General features: G+C 37.4%; 1 protein-coding gene across 2 annotated transcripts in view; it reads left to right on the forward strand.

The window, feature by feature from the left end:
• Positions 1-17,602, forward strand: part of LOC132113537 (arf-GAP with Rho-GAP domain, ANK repeat and PH domain-containing protein 3-like) — a 38,814-nt gene that overhangs the window by 1,129 nt on the left and 20,083 nt on the right. For both annotated transcript variants that reach the window (XM_059521339.1, XM_059521340.1), the window contains exons 2-12: positions 9,796-10,790; positions 10,885-10,931; positions 11,787-11,869; positions 11,973-12,034; positions 13,331-13,546; positions 13,806-13,875; positions 14,928-15,048; positions 15,352-15,536; positions 15,751-15,857; positions 16,930-17,129; positions 17,456-17,541. In XM_059521339.1, the coding sequence (XP_059377322.1) occupies positions 9,868-10,790; positions 10,885-10,931; positions 11,787-11,869; positions 11,973-12,034; positions 13,331-13,546; positions 13,806-13,875; positions 14,928-15,048; positions 15,352-15,536; positions 15,751-15,857; positions 16,930-17,129; positions 17,456-17,541 (2,100 nt within the window). In that variant the 5' untranslated portion in view covers positions 9,796-9,867. The remainder of the gene's footprint in view (positions 1-9,795; positions 10,791-10,884; positions 10,932-11,786; positions 11,870-11,972; positions 12,035-13,330; positions 13,547-13,805; positions 13,876-14,927; positions 15,049-15,351; positions 15,537-15,750; positions 15,858-16,929; positions 17,130-17,455; positions 17,542-17,602) is intronic.

The following is a 17,602-nucleotide window of genomic DNA, read 5'->3' on the forward strand; positions in this document are numbered from 1 at the left end:
TATAATATAATATAATATAATATAATATAATATAATATAATATAATATAATATAATATAATATTACATAACATTCAAAAGTTTGGGGTTGTTAGTATTTTTTTTTAAATATAATTCTCTACAAAACTGCATTTATTTGATAAAAAAATACAATAAAAACACTAATATCATGAAATATTATTACAATTTAAAGCAACTGTTTTCTATTTGTAATATATTTTAAAATATAAACTATTATTGTAATGGCAAAGCTGTTTTTTGGCTTCATTACTCCAGTCCTCAGTGTCACATCCAGAAATCTTTCTATGATTTTAAAATGCTTATTATTATTGTCAATGTTAAAAACAGTTGCGCTTCTTAATATTTATGTGGAAACGGTCATACATTTCAGGATTATTTAATGAATGTAATTAAAATAAAATAAAATATAATATAACATAATATAATATAATATACAAGTAGAGCAAGCAAAACTAAATTATATTACCAATAGGCCTGTCACAATAATCAATGTATCGACTTTTCGCGCAATTAATGTACATGACCTCAATCATTTTTGTTGACACAATATATCGCCCATTATATTCACTTAAAAATCAATGTCACCATGTTTTTTACATTTAATTTGCGCCTGTGTCTTTTGCAGCTTCTCGTACATAACATGTAGTCATGAGGTGCTAGTTTAAATGTAAAAAATGCTTCTACAAAAAAAAGTTTCATCTGCAGATATGGTCTTGTTTAGGGTTCTGTGCCTTTGTGCATACGGATTGCTAAGTAGTGATTGTGTTTTTTTAGCAATACTGTGCACCCTTAATTTGCAGAAATATCTGCAGATAGAAAAATCTCCATAGGAGTTCTTTGTGCATTTTTCTTTTTTTGGATTTTACTTTGCACTTTTTGTTAGAAAGGGTTTCTTGACTATTTATTGAAGTTTTTTAAGATATCTAGTATTTTGATACTTAATTTCCACGATCTAAATATTCTTGCAAATTAAAAGCTTGTTGTCATTTGGAAGTGTCAAGGCCTTCTTGCATTATTATGTTGTTACATTATGATTATATGTTCAGTGGCATAAAATGGTCTTTAAAGTGTCAATATCGCAATTATTTCTGGAGCAATTTATCGCACAACGAAAAGTTGTTATCGTGACAGGCCTAATTACCCATATCAAATATACTGCAATGCAGGAAAGTTTTTATAGAAATTTATGTTCTCATGTGTTTTTATGTGTGCATGCATTTGCTGCTTCAAAATTTGTGCTTTAGTTTGAATTCTCTCTATTTTATTAGCTGTTTTTTTTTGGGGCATTAAGTGATCAGATAGAGCTTAAATGTGAACGAGTAGGTTATCTTGCAGCAGTGTGATTTCAATCCAGCACTGAGATCTCAATATGTGTTTGAGCAAGCATCCAGCATATTAATACACAAGTGTGTTCTGTCATCTCAGCTACGCGGCCGCCACCAGTTGTGAACAATGCTGTATTGTGTCACACAATAGTGCTTCACTGTTATTTATACATCCCCCCCCCCCCCAAGCACACTGCATCCCAGAAGCCTCCTTGATTCCTGCGTTTTACAAATTGCTTTTGACTCGTCAGCTTCCACTAATTGTTCGTTCTGGTTGCCCAGGGATGTTTGAGTAGGATATGAGAGGGAAAGATGTTTAGAGATTTTTTTCTCCTTTGGCTCCATCACAACCCACAGAGCAGTGCGATCAATAGGTCATGAAGCATGCTTTTCTATTAATAAATAAAAGGTAGAAATAATCGTGCAAAAAATAACAACAAACAAAGAAATAAAAAATGTAAATAAAGTTACTCATTTAAACTGCGTTCTCACTGTCCTCCCATGAGACTGAATTACATTAGCCAAGGCTTTATTTAATTTATTTGTACAATAAGTCAGTGCCTGTGCCATTTACTGAATGCTCTTCACTTCCTGTTGCATGTACTGCCTAGAAGTACAGAACCTTCAAAGTTGTGCTGTTTGAATCTCATGAGAGTATGAAACATCATTTGAAATGCAAGTTATTTTCCTGCTAACAAGTAATTTTCCTGCTGATACAGATTACTGTTCAGATAGCAATCCAAAAACATAGGGATCATTCTGTTACAGAAGGGTTTTCCTTCCCATTAAGTTCTGGGGAACTAACGGTCATTTCATTCCATTACGGTTTGCGATAGTGTTGTTTTTCACATGAATTATAGCAGGGATTGACAGCTTTTTAGGTTGTTGCCAAAAAGGGCTCAAAGCATGATTGCCATCACAGTTGACTAATGGACTATTCAATATAAAATAAAAAAATAAAAAAAACTGCAAGCATGAACAACTTAAGTAACTGAAAATTCAAAACATGTTTTGCTCTAGTTACTTGATATTTGGGAGACCTGCCAAAAAAGGTTGCAGAAATGCCAGATTATGTGAGGGTTAGTTCACTCACAAATGAATCTTCTGTCATCAACTATCCTTGTGTCATTCCAAACCCAGATGTTTGTTCATTTTTAAAACACAAATTAGGATGTTTTTAAAGGACCTTGAGAGATTTCTGTCCATTGAAAATTCCATGCAAACCAAAACTTTGATAGAAAACACATCACAAAAGTAATCCAATATGAATGGAACGGTTTAATTGAAATCTTCTGATAATAATAATGATATTTATTGCATGTTTGATATGCTCTTTGTATTTGCATTGATCTGTGTCTATAAAAGCTTAAATTTAATGTTCATAAAGTGATCATGTCTCTTCAGAAGACTTGGATTGAACTGCTCGATTCATATTGGCTTACTCTTACAATGTCTTTTTGTACTTTTTTAGAAGCATGAAAATTTAGGTTGTCTTGACTTTAAATACAAAAATGATGGAAGAATATTACAAATATTTTCCAAAGTTGAACAAAAGCCTTATTGGTTAGAAAATGACATGAGGGTGAGTAAGTGAAGATAGAATTAAAATTTTTGGGTGAGTGTCCCTTTAAAAAGGAAGTATCACAGGAAGGACACTCTAAGCACTGAAAAAGTGTATGTGTGTCCTGGTTTAACAGCTTTTCATTTTTACATTTTAAACAAAACTGTGAATTGCATGCAAAGGAAACAGTTGTATTGTAAATGAAAAATGTGTGGTAATATGCATGTTGTTTTCTATAACTATAGAGTGATTGGTTAGTATGACGTTATGAGTTCATATTAACGCAAGTCTTGTTTACTAACTTCATTGCTAGAAAACATGCATCACCACTGGCTTCGTTTGGTAATCCGGTTGTGAAAGGTACAGGAAATGTGTGTGAAGACACAGTCAGTTGGCTCTTTAAAATGAGTGGCTCTTTTATTGCGTAAACTCAGTGTGATTGCCAATGTCTTTTTGACCTTGAAAGACTTTTTCTGTTAGTTGCATTTACATTAAATAATTTTAGAAATATTAGTTGTTTTATGGCAGTTTTAAAAAACCAGAGGAGCTTGTCAAGGGCACAGCTTATAGACTGTGTGAAAGTGCTTTTTTTAGGTTTTATGTGTGCCACCTCATTCAAATCAGTTTGATTTTAGGCAACAGTATCAATGTGTCAACCCTTTTTGTGGTTTGCAGATCTCCAGTTTATCTGTGTATCTTGCACCGTATCTCTTTTCCTCTAGCGAGGGAGAGGAGGAGGGTTTTGTTTGAGGGACAGCTGTATCCTGTGTATTCAGTTCGGAGAAAACCCAGATCGGCCATTAAGATAAATCTAGTTGGGGCGGAGCAGACAGAGCAGAGCATTGCACAGGTTTCCCAGCAAAATACATGCTGATTGTTGTTTGAGATGGTCGGCATCTTGATCTGCGATTGAAGATGTGGAGGATGATTTGAAGATGCTGCTGGAATGAGATGGTTCTGGTGTCCTGCTGTTTCCAGCCACCATCTTTACCTTGTCTAGACCTTCATCTACGAGAACAGGCCTGCCTGAGACCTTATCTGCAAGTGTCCCTTCCCCTGGAGGGATCCCTAGAGGGAATGCGCTCATTAGAAAAACACAACCCCGTCTGTAGTGTGTCATTCCAATGCATCTATTTTTTGCATGGTTTGGGGTATTGGTAATTTTTATTGCACAAACTGTGCAGGTTAAGTTGAATATTTAGGCTTGTTAGCTTGTACAAATCCTTAACCTTGAATAAAGGCTATACTATTAATATCAATAAAGATAATAAACAGATGGAGGTTTACTGTGCTGTCTGTTGTTGAGTAGCAAATCAGTTGACTAATGCACTGTGTGCTGTAAAATGTAGAAATTGTGGTTTTGACCTTTCTTGGCTTCCATTTTCTTTGCAAAATAGTTGCTGAATTAGCCACAAAATTATAACTGTGGTGCATGTGGTGGCTGTACAGGTTGTGTGATGATGTGAGATGATGTGATCACTCAAAAATGCGTGAACATAGCTATTTTGTGAGAAATCATACTTACAGTCAGTTTAGAGAGGCAGATCCACAGTTAAATGAAGAGAAAGCCATAAATGAATAGAAAGTTCAGAAGTACAGCATTTATTTGAAATAGAATATTTTGTAACATCATAAGTGTCTTTACTGCAGCCTTCGATCAGTTTAATACATCTTTGGAGGAAATGTTTTTCTGTATTATTGCTTCAGTGTACTAAAGAGTGTTCTTTAGGATGTCTCAGTTTGCTTTAGTATGCTTGAGTTTTCAATGAGCTGAGAGATGACAGGAAATGTATTTGTGTGTGTGTGTGTGTGTGTGTGTTCAAGACAAGTGTGAGAGACAGAAATTACATTTTAGTTTCTTAATGTCCTAGATAAATATTCAAAAGACTTTTGTCTCACTGAAATTGCCACGACAAAACCCTTTCCTGAATAAAAGTATTAATTTCTTTCAAAGAACACATTTTCAGCTGTAGTGTAAATGCTGATTCAGAGCCATTTTGTCATTAACTGCATTTTGTCATTACTGTGCAAACAGATGTAGGAGAGAAGACGAGTTGCAATACAGTCAGCAAATATTACCATGACATCCTCACTACCACTAGTGTTACAAGCTCTTGGTGCATGAAGAAGATCTGTAAAGTTGCAAAGACTAAAGTCTCAAATCCAAAGAGATATTCTTTATCAAAGTTAATACTCTGCCACGCCCCCCTAAAACGGTTCGTTTAAACACGCCCCCACATGTCTATGTCACTATGTGGAAATATTTGCGCAATGCCACCCAAATGTTCACGCAAAGAAAGAAGGCGTGGTTTCACTAACCTCAGTTAGTGTTGAAGCAGACATGTCAAGGAAATGCTGTGTGTATCTAGGATTTATTTGGCCTTCCGGAAGTAGATGCATTTAGGAATCTTTAAGATTAACGTTACTTACAACAGAGCATGTTAGGGCTGTCGCGGTTAAGAAATTTCCCCTGCGGTTATTATGGGTGGCTCAATAGCGCGATATGCCGTATTACCGGCGGGGTTTTTTTTTTTTTTTTTTACATATCTAATTTATCCTGATTTTGCTGCATACAAATCTCTATCGTTGAGTTATGTAGCATATATTTTTGCTTTTTTAACTGACAGAGAGACACGTTTTAAAGCATTTTTGTTTATTGTTAAATGCCAAACAGCAACAAGAACATGCGTTTTCCAATAATTTTTTTTTTGAAGAAATCAAAGAGTTCTAACATGTATTACACATATTTGCGCACGACTTTGGATAGCAGCGGAAATCTAGACTGATTATCGCGCCACCACTGGCCCACCAGGACAGTGGATTCGCGTTGGAGTTGATGCACTCCTCATGCAGAAAGCGTGTGAGCTCGTTATCTGCTCACACTCTCTTGGTATGGGCACTGACGCGGAGGTTGTCTGTGACTTCAGCAGGTATGCCTGTTACTTTCACTGCTGTATTTGAAAGATTTAGCAAAGGCTTCAGCTACTCCTAACTGTCGGCTGGTACTGGTCTCAGCTGTTCTTTTTGATGTTGCTCCGCGACCTGATTCTTGAGGGGGCAGCTGCGCTGGATGACAGGGGACACTCTAAAACGCTTACCGTGAAAAACGCTTAACATGGCTTAATGTACTAAGACAGTGATATTAACAGACCAAACTCACTAAAAATCATACTAATAAAGTATACTATCTATAAAAAAAATCAGATGAGCCCTGAATATGAATGCAACTCGTTTAATAACACGTTAAGCCTTTTCCTCCCATAGAAAACCGTTATAAGAAAACGCTTAATGTGGCTTAATGTACTAAGACAGTGATTTTTAAAAACCAAACTCACTAAACATTATACTAATAAAGTATACGATGTACAAAAAAAAAAAAAAAAAAAAAAAACAGATTATCCCTGATTATGAATGCAAGTCGTTTAATTACACGTTAAGCCTTATGATGGTTTTCTATGGGAGGAAAAGGCTTAACGTGTTATTAAACGCGTTGAATTCATATTCAGGGATCATCAAATTTTTTTTTGTAGATAGTATACTTTATTAATATGATGTTTAGTAAGTTTGGTCTGTTAATATCACTGTATTAGTACATTAAACCACGTTAAGCGTTTTTCACGTTAAGCGTTTTAGAATGTCCCGATGACCTCAATTTAGATGTATTGCCGCGTCACAGGAAACTTTTTGCAGCAAATTTTGCATATCGGCTCATCTATATTCGCTGGCTCGCCCATTTCATTGGGTTGAAAGCCGAAATGTTCCCAAACTGGTGACGTGACATTAGGTTTTGGGACAAGATCGAGTGCCTCCCATCGTTTCAGCCGGCCTATTCAAAACAAACGAAGCAACATAAAGCTACAACGGCTCGCGAGAAAATTACAGTCGTAACCATATTGTATCATTAATTTATTTAACATTGAATGCACAGTGAAAAAATTGAAAAAACAAGAAGGCCACAGCCTCATTAAAAAATACAACACTGCGGTTGCTATCTTTCCTCTGCGGTTCCCTTGTCAATTGCGCGGTATTACAATATTGCGGTTATCGCGACAGCCCTAAACGTTGTAAGAACAGAAAGATGAAGCTCGCGATTATGGATGGGGGGGGGGGTTACATTTCTGACGAGTGCTTGCAGTGTTTGGCCAATCACAATGCACTGGGTCAGTTGGCCAAATACACAAAATAACGGAAGTTAAGGGAAGTTGTGGCCTAATGGTTAGAGAGTCGGACTCCCAATCGAAAGGTTGTGAGTTCGAGTCCCGGGCCGGCAGGAATTGTGGGTGGGGGGAGTGCATGTACAGTTCTCTCTCCACCTTCAATACCACGACTTAGGTGCCCTTGAGCAAGGCATTGAACCCCCAACTGCTCCCCGGGCGCCGCAGCATAAATGGCTGCCCACTGCTCCGGGTGTGTGCTCACAGTGTGTGTGTGTGTGTGTTCACTGCTCTGTGTGTGTGCACCTTGGATGGGTTAAATGCAGAGCACAAATTCTGAGTATGGGTCACCATACTTGGCTGAATATCACTTCACTTAATAACGATCTTTAAAAAAGCATCATATGACCCCTTTGATTTAAAATGTAAACATTTACAAGAAGCAAAAACAGGCACCATACTCGAGACTGAAATTATCTACAGAACAAATCTGAATTGAGTCTGTAGATTAAGGGCTTCAGGGTGAATTCTTTGACGGTGAAGGGAGTTTTTTTGCATTGCTGCTGGGGGAAAAAGACAACACCCGGACCCGTTTCTCTCCTTTCCTCAGGTCACATTTTATCAGTCCGCCTCACAAGCTTCCTGCCTCCCCCTCACCGTGGGATCCAGTGAATCAGAGTGGTCAAACCAAAGGTTAGCATCCAGAGTCCAGACAAAGGATATGACTCATCAGCCCTTTTTTAACGGCCTTCCAGCGTCTGCTTTTCTACTCTGACTGAGTGTTGTGAAGTGCAACAGACCACATATAACACATTTATAACACATTTCTGACTTTTTTTTGCGATTCATGATTACTGTGGAGCGATTGTGATGTCTGCCGCAGATAGAAAGTGTGCTCATAATTACCTCCAATTTGAGATGTCCTTGAGAGAGAACACTATGTATCCTTTGTGGGTTTGAGATGTACACCCTGAGATGAGCGTTTATCCAATCATCACTCTCACCCGTCAGGCTCCGCCCCTCCTGGAGGTCATGAAAACTACCAGCTCTGTTCCTGGGTTTGACCGCATGCCGCTCATAGCCTTGAGATTCCTCTTAGGCCACCGTTCTCAACTGCTGTCAGTCTTTTGGACACGCAGTCAGGAAAGTGTCAGGAATGTTTGTTTATAGAAAGCGTTCACACTGGGTCGCTCCCAAAGTTATGCCATCCCCACCCATGTGGATTTTCTCCCAGGCCCACCCTAGTGGAGTCTTTTTTTTTCTTGGCTAGTTCGCTCATGTTTTCAACCACTTTCCTTCAACAAACGTAGGCTTCTAAAACTAGTTTGAAGAAATATGGCCGTATTGTCATTCCTTGCATGTACTTCATTACAGCTTATGATGCTTTGTGATATTGTAATATTCCCATTTGTGTCCACTCTGAATGCTCTTTTTCAAAAAGAACAAAGACTTGTTTTTTTGTTCGGTCAGTGACTGTTTTGTTCCAATTCGGTGGTTTAAAGTGTCATAAATGGGGTCATGCCATCATCTGCAAATGTCTGGGTGATTCAGTCTCAGTTGGAAAATGCTCGCTGTCAAAAACGACCATTAACCTCCCAGCAACTATCAGCCATGTCTTTTGTTTGTCAAATTTAGAAGTGGACAATACCATTTTTGTAAGTTTAATTTTTCTTTGCATTTAGGCAAAAATCTAGTATAATAGCTTAATAAAAAAATATATATATTATTAATATTAAATGAAATAAATAGCTTGTTGTTTTTATTATTGTTGTTGTGTTGTTGTTTTTATTAAATTGCTAATTGTACAACACAGGGCACATCCAACAATACAAGAGACAACCAATGTGATAAACACAAAGTAAATAATAATAAATAAAAAAAAACGTTTGAATTGTCCCTAAATACCATCAAATATCTTACGTGTCCTTTAAAATATACGTTTTCTTTTCCATTGGCATATTTGTAACCATTTCTTTCAGGCAAAGTCATATAATTGGTGCATAAATGCATTTTCATTTTAAATTAATAAGCTGTTTTACTTGCAGGATGTTCGTTTAGAAATATACATTTTCTACTTTTTTTTTAATTAATCTCCTTATAAATTAACTAAAAAAATGAAAGTCACAGTGAAATGTTAACATCAAGGAATCATTTCTTTCACATCTTTCCAAAACTGTTTAACTTCTTTACACCCTCATATTTTATGATATAGCATGCCTTTAAATTTACAACATTTTAAATGAGTATCATGGACATTTTCATTATATTTATATTTATGTTTATGCAAGACAAGGAGTTTATGGAACTATACATATTTACTATTTGTATTGAAGCAATTTCAGCTGAGTGTTCATTGTTACTAACTGTGTTTTTTACAAACTTCCATTAGTCTGTTTGTATAATGTAGTGTATTTACATATTATTTATTTACTGCACTGAGGGTAGATCGAATTATTGGTGGATTAAAGGGATAGTTCACACAAAAAATGGAAATTCTTTCATTATTTACTCACAGTTTTTCCAAAACTATATGAGTTTCTTTCTTCTGTTGAATAATATTGGTAACCAAACAGTTGACTGTAGCCATTGACCTCCGTAGTATGAAAAAAATACCCACTATGGAAATCAATGGCTACCGTCAACTATTTGATGCAAATGATGATAGAATTTTCATTTTTGGGGTAAAGATGTCTCTTTATTGTAATGAAACCTATTTTCTTTACTTGTTTTCTCAGATGAAGGACTGGTGTCGTCTTCTACTCTTGGCTGGAACTGCTGCTGTTTTGCATGCAGCCGAATGAGCACCCATGCACACTATGGCAACAATCGGTCCATGCTCAGATGCAGAGGACCTGTTGGCTTCCGTCCACCTCGAGAGGTATCTGGACCATTTCCGTCAGGCAGGCTTTCTCCTCGCCCGAGACTTCTGCCATGTGGACAATGTGGCTCTGAACAGGGTGGGAGTCACTGCCACCGGCCACAGGAAGCGTATCCTCAAATTAGTCGAGCACATTCAGCTGATCTGTCAACAGCCCTCGCTAGATCGCTGTAACTCAGACTCTGCTATTCACGAAGTGACCCCTGTCAAAGCTCAGCCTCATTCTCCTTCAAAAAGTCCTGGCAGTTCCTTAGAAGCCTTACATAACAGCTCGGCCCCGAATCTTTGTGCACAAGTGAAGCGCTCGCTCTCAGAGCGTAGCAACAGTGTTGTAAAGCCGGTACCAAAACCAAGAACTGTCTTCCACAGACTGAGAGCAGAGAAAACTTCTTTACCAACGCAACATGACGCACAACCTCATCAGAAGTCATCTCAGGATTCACTTTTTAAAGTTGCAGAGGGTTCATCCTCCAGTACAGACACTGTTGAGATATCTACTGAATCAAAAAAGGGCCATTGTGAACCAGGTTTAAGGAATAGTTATCCATTACCCCCAGTGCCCCGTAGGTTAAATCGAGGAATTCCTCCATCCATATTCAGGAGTATGTCAGAGCAGGAGCGTCTGAGCACCCCAGCCCTCTGCACCCCTCCTGAGTCCCCCTCGAGTTATCAGTGCTCTCCCTTCACTAACTCACCCGGTTCACCTCCAAGTCCACCCTGCTCAGGGCTAGAGATGGTCTCTAATGAAATCTACTCTGGCACTTTACCAGACACTCCACATGTGTTTTGGAGTCGCTCTGTACCCGTCCCCCCTCCACGCCAGAAGGTCAGCCCATCCACTGATAATCACAGGTAAACTCATGTCATTCTGCTGTATTTTGGTTCTTCAACTATGACAAAGCTTTGTTTATCCCCATACAGCTAACTAAAGTTTCTCCTCCTATAGCACTTTAGAAAAGTCCAACTCAACTGAATCACCTAAAAGAACGTCTGGTAGGTTTATTACCACCACTTATCTTAAACTTTGTTGTGGAAAATGTTATTTACTTTCCCTAATCTGCTTCCTAATTTTTATAACTTTCTTTCTTACATTGAATGAATAATGTAAAATTTTCTGTACAAGGAAACTGTACAATATATTTGTGTGAAGAGCAGACGAAAATGGGTCTATATTCTGTATTCACTACTGTTCAAAAGTATGGGGTCAGGACAATTTATTTTAAAGAAATTAATATTTTTATTCCACAAGTATGCATTAAATTGATCGAAAAGTCATTTGTAATGTTCCAAATAAAAGCTGTGCTTTTGAAATTTCTATTCGCAGAGGAAACGATAAGAAATCGAAATTGTTTTGGTTTTTGATTGCTTCCACTGTCCTCATCTGTAAGTCGCTTTGGATAAAAGCGTCTGCTAAATGAATAAATGTAATGTAAATGTAAATCAGCATATTAGAATGGTTTCTGAAGACTAATAATGCTGAAAATTCTTTGAGGTATTTTAAATTGTAATAATATTTCACAAAACTATTTATTTTACTGTACTTTCTATAAATGCAGCATTGTTCAGCAAAAGAGACTTCTTTCACAAAAATCTTATCACACCTCAAGTTTTGAACAATAGTGTAATGCACCGAAAAATTGCTATCCATCATCAATCTACTTTCTAACTTGTGCATATTTGCCTTTTTATGTTATGCTTTGAGCGATATGCTGGCTAGTACAATTTGGCTTAAGTGAGCTTTACACGCTATGCTGTCATTTACACCTGCGTTGGACTTTTAGCACTTTATATTTACATTTTATCTTATGAATTTACGTTATGCTGCAATATTCTGTCCAACTGGCATAGTATCTACTGAGGAAGAAGATGAAATGATCAACCCGTACTGTGAAACTGTTTTCCACAGCAGGCGACAATATCAAGATTCACAGGTAAGATACTTAAAGTAAAAATTCTCTCTAAAATAAAGTTTTGTCTCACTTACTCCAAGAATACCCCAATAGGTGCAGTTTATTTATGGTTGAATGTATTTAGGTTGAGAGGACCAAAAGTGAGGAAAAGACTACAAATAATGAAGATAAACAAAGAGAACCTGGGTAAGTCCAAGTATTACCATTAGAGTTCTTTAACAAAAGCAAGCCGAATGTTTGTTGTGCCCACAGTGTTGAACATAATGGCACCTAAAACAATGGGATAAAGAGTCAGTGTGTTTACTTGGATGAGCTTTAGTGTCTTCCAGCCTCTGTTGTCTGTTAATGAACGTGTGAGTCTAGAGCCTCCAATATAAGATGGATATATATATATATATATATATATATATATATATATAAAAGAGCATTAATAATTTAAAGGGATACTTCACCCTAAAATAAAAAAATCACTCACCTTCACACCATCCCAGATGTGTAAGACTTTCTATCCTCAGATGAACAAAAACGAAGATTTTTAGAAAATAGGGTGACCATACCATACAATACCATGTGAAGCGTGCACAGCCGCACATGTGAAATTAAAGTGAAGTGAAAGTGACATACAGCCAAGTATGGTGACCCATACTCAGAATTCGTGCTCTGCATTTAACCCATCCAAAGTGCACACACGCAGAGCAGTGAACACACACACACTGTGAACACACACCCGGAGCAGTGGGCATCATTTATGATGCGGCGCCCGGGGAGCAGTTGGGGGTTTAGTGCCTTGCTCAAGGGCACCTAAGTCGTGTTATTGCTGGCCCGAGTCTCAAACCCACAACCCTAGGGTTAGGAGTCAAAGTCTCTAACCACTAGGCCACGACTTCCCCTTCCCCTTCAGAAGCATGATGCAAGCGCATCCTGAAGAAGTGAATGTTTGTATTCTTCTCACACACCCCTATAGTTTACTTCAGAAGACATCCACTGCAATCTTTAGCTTTCCATTTATATATGAAATTAATTGAAATTCTACACTAATAATAATAATAATAATTTAGAAAATGCTTGAATGGTTTATTTCTCAAAAAAAAAAAAATACATTAAAATTTTTAGCAAACATTTCTTGAACTGTTAATTCGACTATAATTATATTATATTATATTATATTATATTATATTATATTATATTATATTATATTATATTATATTATATTATTACAATAACTTTTTTTGACTGCTGACAGTTTTGCTGTTTTTAGTGTAAATCTCACTAAATTTTCCTTTATGCTTAATACAAGAAAAACGTGGGTTAAGGAAAATGTTAAGAAAGTTAGTTGAAAATGCATTTCTTCATATTATTTGTTGTTTGCTTGTTGGCTTGTTTTCAGGATTTTTACATATCTTTACTGGAACATAAACCTGATTTTTGTTTCGTGTAGTAATATTACTGTACAGTTTATATTTTTTACTTCCTCCCCCACAGGCAGCACAATCACTCGTGGCTCAAGCGTCTTGATTCTCCAGGATACTGCACTGTGGGTGAACCGTCCCCGGCCTCTCACTCATTCTCTCTCCCTCACAACCTCGGCTCCAATGAAACGGATGAGGACCACATCTCCCCCTACGCCAGCTTCACCTCGCTGTCCGAGCGGGCGGCACCCATCCTCAGCGGCTGGCTGGACAAGCTCTCTCCTCAAGGGTACGCCCCGTCGGGGCTGCTGCTCTCCTCTCATCTCTGTGTCTCCTGCATGCTCCTCAGTGGCTGTTTCTGCTCCCTGTCTGTCCTCTCCGGCCGGTTTGTCATTACTTCTCCTGCTGTTTGTTCCCGTCCTCTAGTTGACGTCTTCCAGTGTCTAGATTCATTTCCTCCTTGAAGAATTTCAGACAGCACTATATTAAATGTGACCTTTGTAGTGCAGTTGTTTTTCTCTGATGTCATCTTTGTTCCTCTGTTATAGAAACTATGTGTTCCAGAAACGATATGTGAAGTTTGATGGGAAGAACCTGATGTACTTTGGTAGTGAAAAGGTAGGGTTACATGTGAAAAATTCTGAACAAACATCCTGATGTTTTATGATTGAAGGGGTCATATCATGCATTTATCACTCATTTCATATCATATGAAAAGATTGGGGTCAGTAAGATTTTTGAAAGAATTATCTTATGCTCACCAGGGCTACATTTATTGAATCAAAAATACATGAAAACTGTTATACTGTGAAATATTATTACAGTTTAAAATAACATTCCTCCAGTCTTCATCCCATGATCCTTCAGAAATCATTCTGATGTGCTGATTTGCTGCTCAAGAAACATTTCTCAATATTATCAATAATACTGTTGTGTTGCTTAATGTTTTTGTGGAAACGGTGACTTTTGATCAATGTAATGCATCTTTGTTGAATAAGAATATTAATTTATTTAAAAAATAATGTTTTTGACCCCAAACCTTTGAATGCTAGTGCAGTTTTTCCCCCCTCTTTCCATTGCTTTGGCATAAATCCCATCTTTGCATGTGTTTGGGCAGATCTGTACTGTACAGCCCTGCCATATTGTGAACATTGAATAGTGTGTTAAACAGGTGAACAACACTGAATAGATGCTGTTGACGCGTAAAGGCCCTTTCACACCAAATGCAATACAAGAAATCTTGATGAATCACTGATGAATGGTCTATTCATACAAAGAGTGAAATTAATATCCATTGGGCTGAATGAAAAGCAAATTGCACAAACAATAGTTGATGCTAATCGACAACCAAATTCATGTGTGTGTTGAACCTTTCAGCACAGCTGGTCTGGGAAATGTTATGTTACACTATTTATTCATTTAAGGTTTGCAAGTTAGTCTTTTTGGGCTGGGCAGGATGTTCCCAAAGTTACATTGCAGGGTGTTTTCATAGTACCATCAACTGATTCATCATGATATACAGTATGATGATATATAACCCCTTTAAGCAATTCAGGCTTCCTGAAGCCCTTCAGAATCCAAAGCATTCCTACACTCACTTGCGTTTTCCTGCAGACGTCACATAAGCTGAAACACTGTTATTCCTAACACAAATGGTCTTTTTTCCTCAGGATGCCTATCCCAAAGGTGTGGTTCCCTTAGCTGCCATACAGATGGTCCGCATAGCCAAAGACAATAAATTTGAGGTTGTCACAAGTCACAGGACATTTGTCTTCAGAGCTGATAATGATGGTAAGCACAGCATTTTTAGCAGATAACGACATTTTTCTAAATTTACATATATGCATTTGATGCTCAAAAGCGACTTTACATTGCATTTAGGTTAAAAGTTCATGCATTCTCTGGCAATTGAAACCCATGATTAAAAATATCAAATATATATTTTTCATGGCAGATAATCATTGACATAAACTGGAATCTTAAAGCATTTATTATGGCATATTCCAAAATAATGTTTAGAAAAGCATTTTAACTTCTTCTTTAAAATTTTACTTGGTCAAAAGAAACCTTATGATCTCACTTTTTTTTTTGTAGTTCATAGGAGCACATGGTGCAGCACGTTGCAGGCGCGGGTCAAAGAACAGCTGGTTTTCGGCCGCCAACGTTTTGGCCCCGGCAGTCACTGCCAAAAGAGCGGCTTCCTGGAGCTCAAAGGAACCAAGTCAAAGATCTACACAGCCATTATAATGGAGCAGATCTGGTTGTACAAGAATGAGCAGGTGATTAGTTAATCACGTTATAGCCATACTACACTAGATTTAGTACTAATGATTTACTTTGCCTCTTTCTTCTCTCAGTGTGATGCCATTTGATGAGTTTTTTGAACTTCCTATAGCATATGTGCAATTCATTCAAAAATAGTCTTAAATTATATGCGTCATTGAGGTTTAACTCTTAGTTTAAAGCAGACTCTTTGTGATATGTGTTCTGCAGTGCTTTAAAAATGGACTTGGAATTACTGTAATTGAGGCCAGAGGTGCTACGATTCGTGATGGGAAGGGCAAGAGCTTTGATCTCATTACACCTTATAAAACCTTCAGGTAAACTGTTCAAGTCACGCTATGCTTCTGTTAAGTAGCTTGTACGAGCGTAAGTCATTTCCAACTCTGCAAAAACTTTGTTTAATCAGTGATTTGTTGATTTCCAATTTATAAATATGTCTTGAGCTGAGTTTATTTTTCATACCCCTTGGTTTAAAACAAGAAAAAACTATTAGCCAATAAGGCCATTAAAAAAAAAAAAAACAAGTCCTATTATACATCATACACAACTTGAATTCTCAAATAAAAGACAAAGACAAATATGCTGATTTAAAAATAGATAACACATAATATTTAATATACTTCTGTATTTTAAAATAAAAACTGTAATTATGGTTAAAGTTTTTTTATATGCTACCTTTTAGAAGGTTGAGATTTTTTTATTCTCTTATGCCTATTTATTTGAAGATTGATTTCTGAAGATTGTATTAATTTCTGTGATGACTAAGCTAAATATTCTGCGGCTATTACTGCTGTTCAAGAAACAGTTCTTATTGTTGTCAGTGTTGAAAACAGCTGTGCAGCTTAGTATTTCTGAGGCATCCCTGATACTGTTTTATCAGCACTCTTTGATGAACAGAGCGTTCAAAAGAACAGGATTTATTTGAAATTGTCATTTTTTTTGTAACATTATGAATGTCTTAACTATCACTTTTGATCAATTTAATGTGTCCTTGCTGAATAAAAGTACTAATTTATTGTGGGGAAAAAACATTTACAGACCCTAAACATTTGAAGGCTAGTGTATATTTTGTAATACACACACACACACACACACACACACACACACACACACACACACACACACACACACACACAGTCTGGTTTACTATCCTTGTGGGCGCTCTCCATAAGCGTAATGGATTTATACTGTATGAACTGTCTTTTCTATCAGGTTTTAAGTCCCACCAGTATAGAAAAACATTTACACACACACAAACACACACACATAGACGTTATTGAAATAAAGTCTAAATTTAACTACACACTTAAAGAAAGTAGAGAAGTCATACAGAGGTCTGTTCCCACAAAGTAACCATGTCAGACCAGAGTGTTGTGTGCATCCGTGCAGCTTCACAGCAGAGTCAGAGCGAGAGAAGAGGGAATGGATGGAGGCCCTGCAGGAGTCTATAGCAGAGACACTATCTGATTATGAAGTGGCGGAGAAGATCTGGTCCAACAGGTCCAACAAGATCTGCGCAGACTGCAAAGCCATCAATCCGGACTGGGCATCCATCAATCTCTGTGTGGTCATCTGCAAGAACTGTGCAGGTGTGTGGCGGTGACTTATCACCTTGATGACTTTCAGCATTTCAAATTATGAATTAGACCAGAAATTCGTCAAAACAGTTTGGTATTATTAGAGGTTTTCCCTTTTCCAAATAGTCACTAGCTTGCATGGTTTATGGCGGTGTGGAGTCTTGGTTGATACTGATGGTGCTAGGAGTTTCTAAGCTCATTTAAGAGTTCATGTGAGGTCCGTACACTACAGATAAAAGTGTCTCAGAAGCACTGTATCAGGGAGTCTTAGTGGGACAAAAAGAATGAATGGTGCGTGGAGAGTGATGTGGTGCCTCTTTTGTTCTGTCTGCCTACAGGCCAGCATCGAGGTCTTGGCACAATGGTGTCGAAAGTGCAGAGTCTGAAACTAGACACCAGCGTGTGGAGCAATGAGATCGTCCAGGTAGAGTTGCCGTGGGGTCTGAGGTTTTTTTTTTTTTTGCTAACTTTTATTCCAGTTATCA

This window comes from Carassius carassius, chromosome 33, assembly GCF_963082965.1.
Source record: "Carassius carassius chromosome 33, fCarCar2.1, whole genome shotgun sequence".
Lineage (NCBI taxonomy): Eukaryota > Metazoa > Chordata > Actinopteri > Cypriniformes > Cyprinidae > Carassius > Carassius carassius.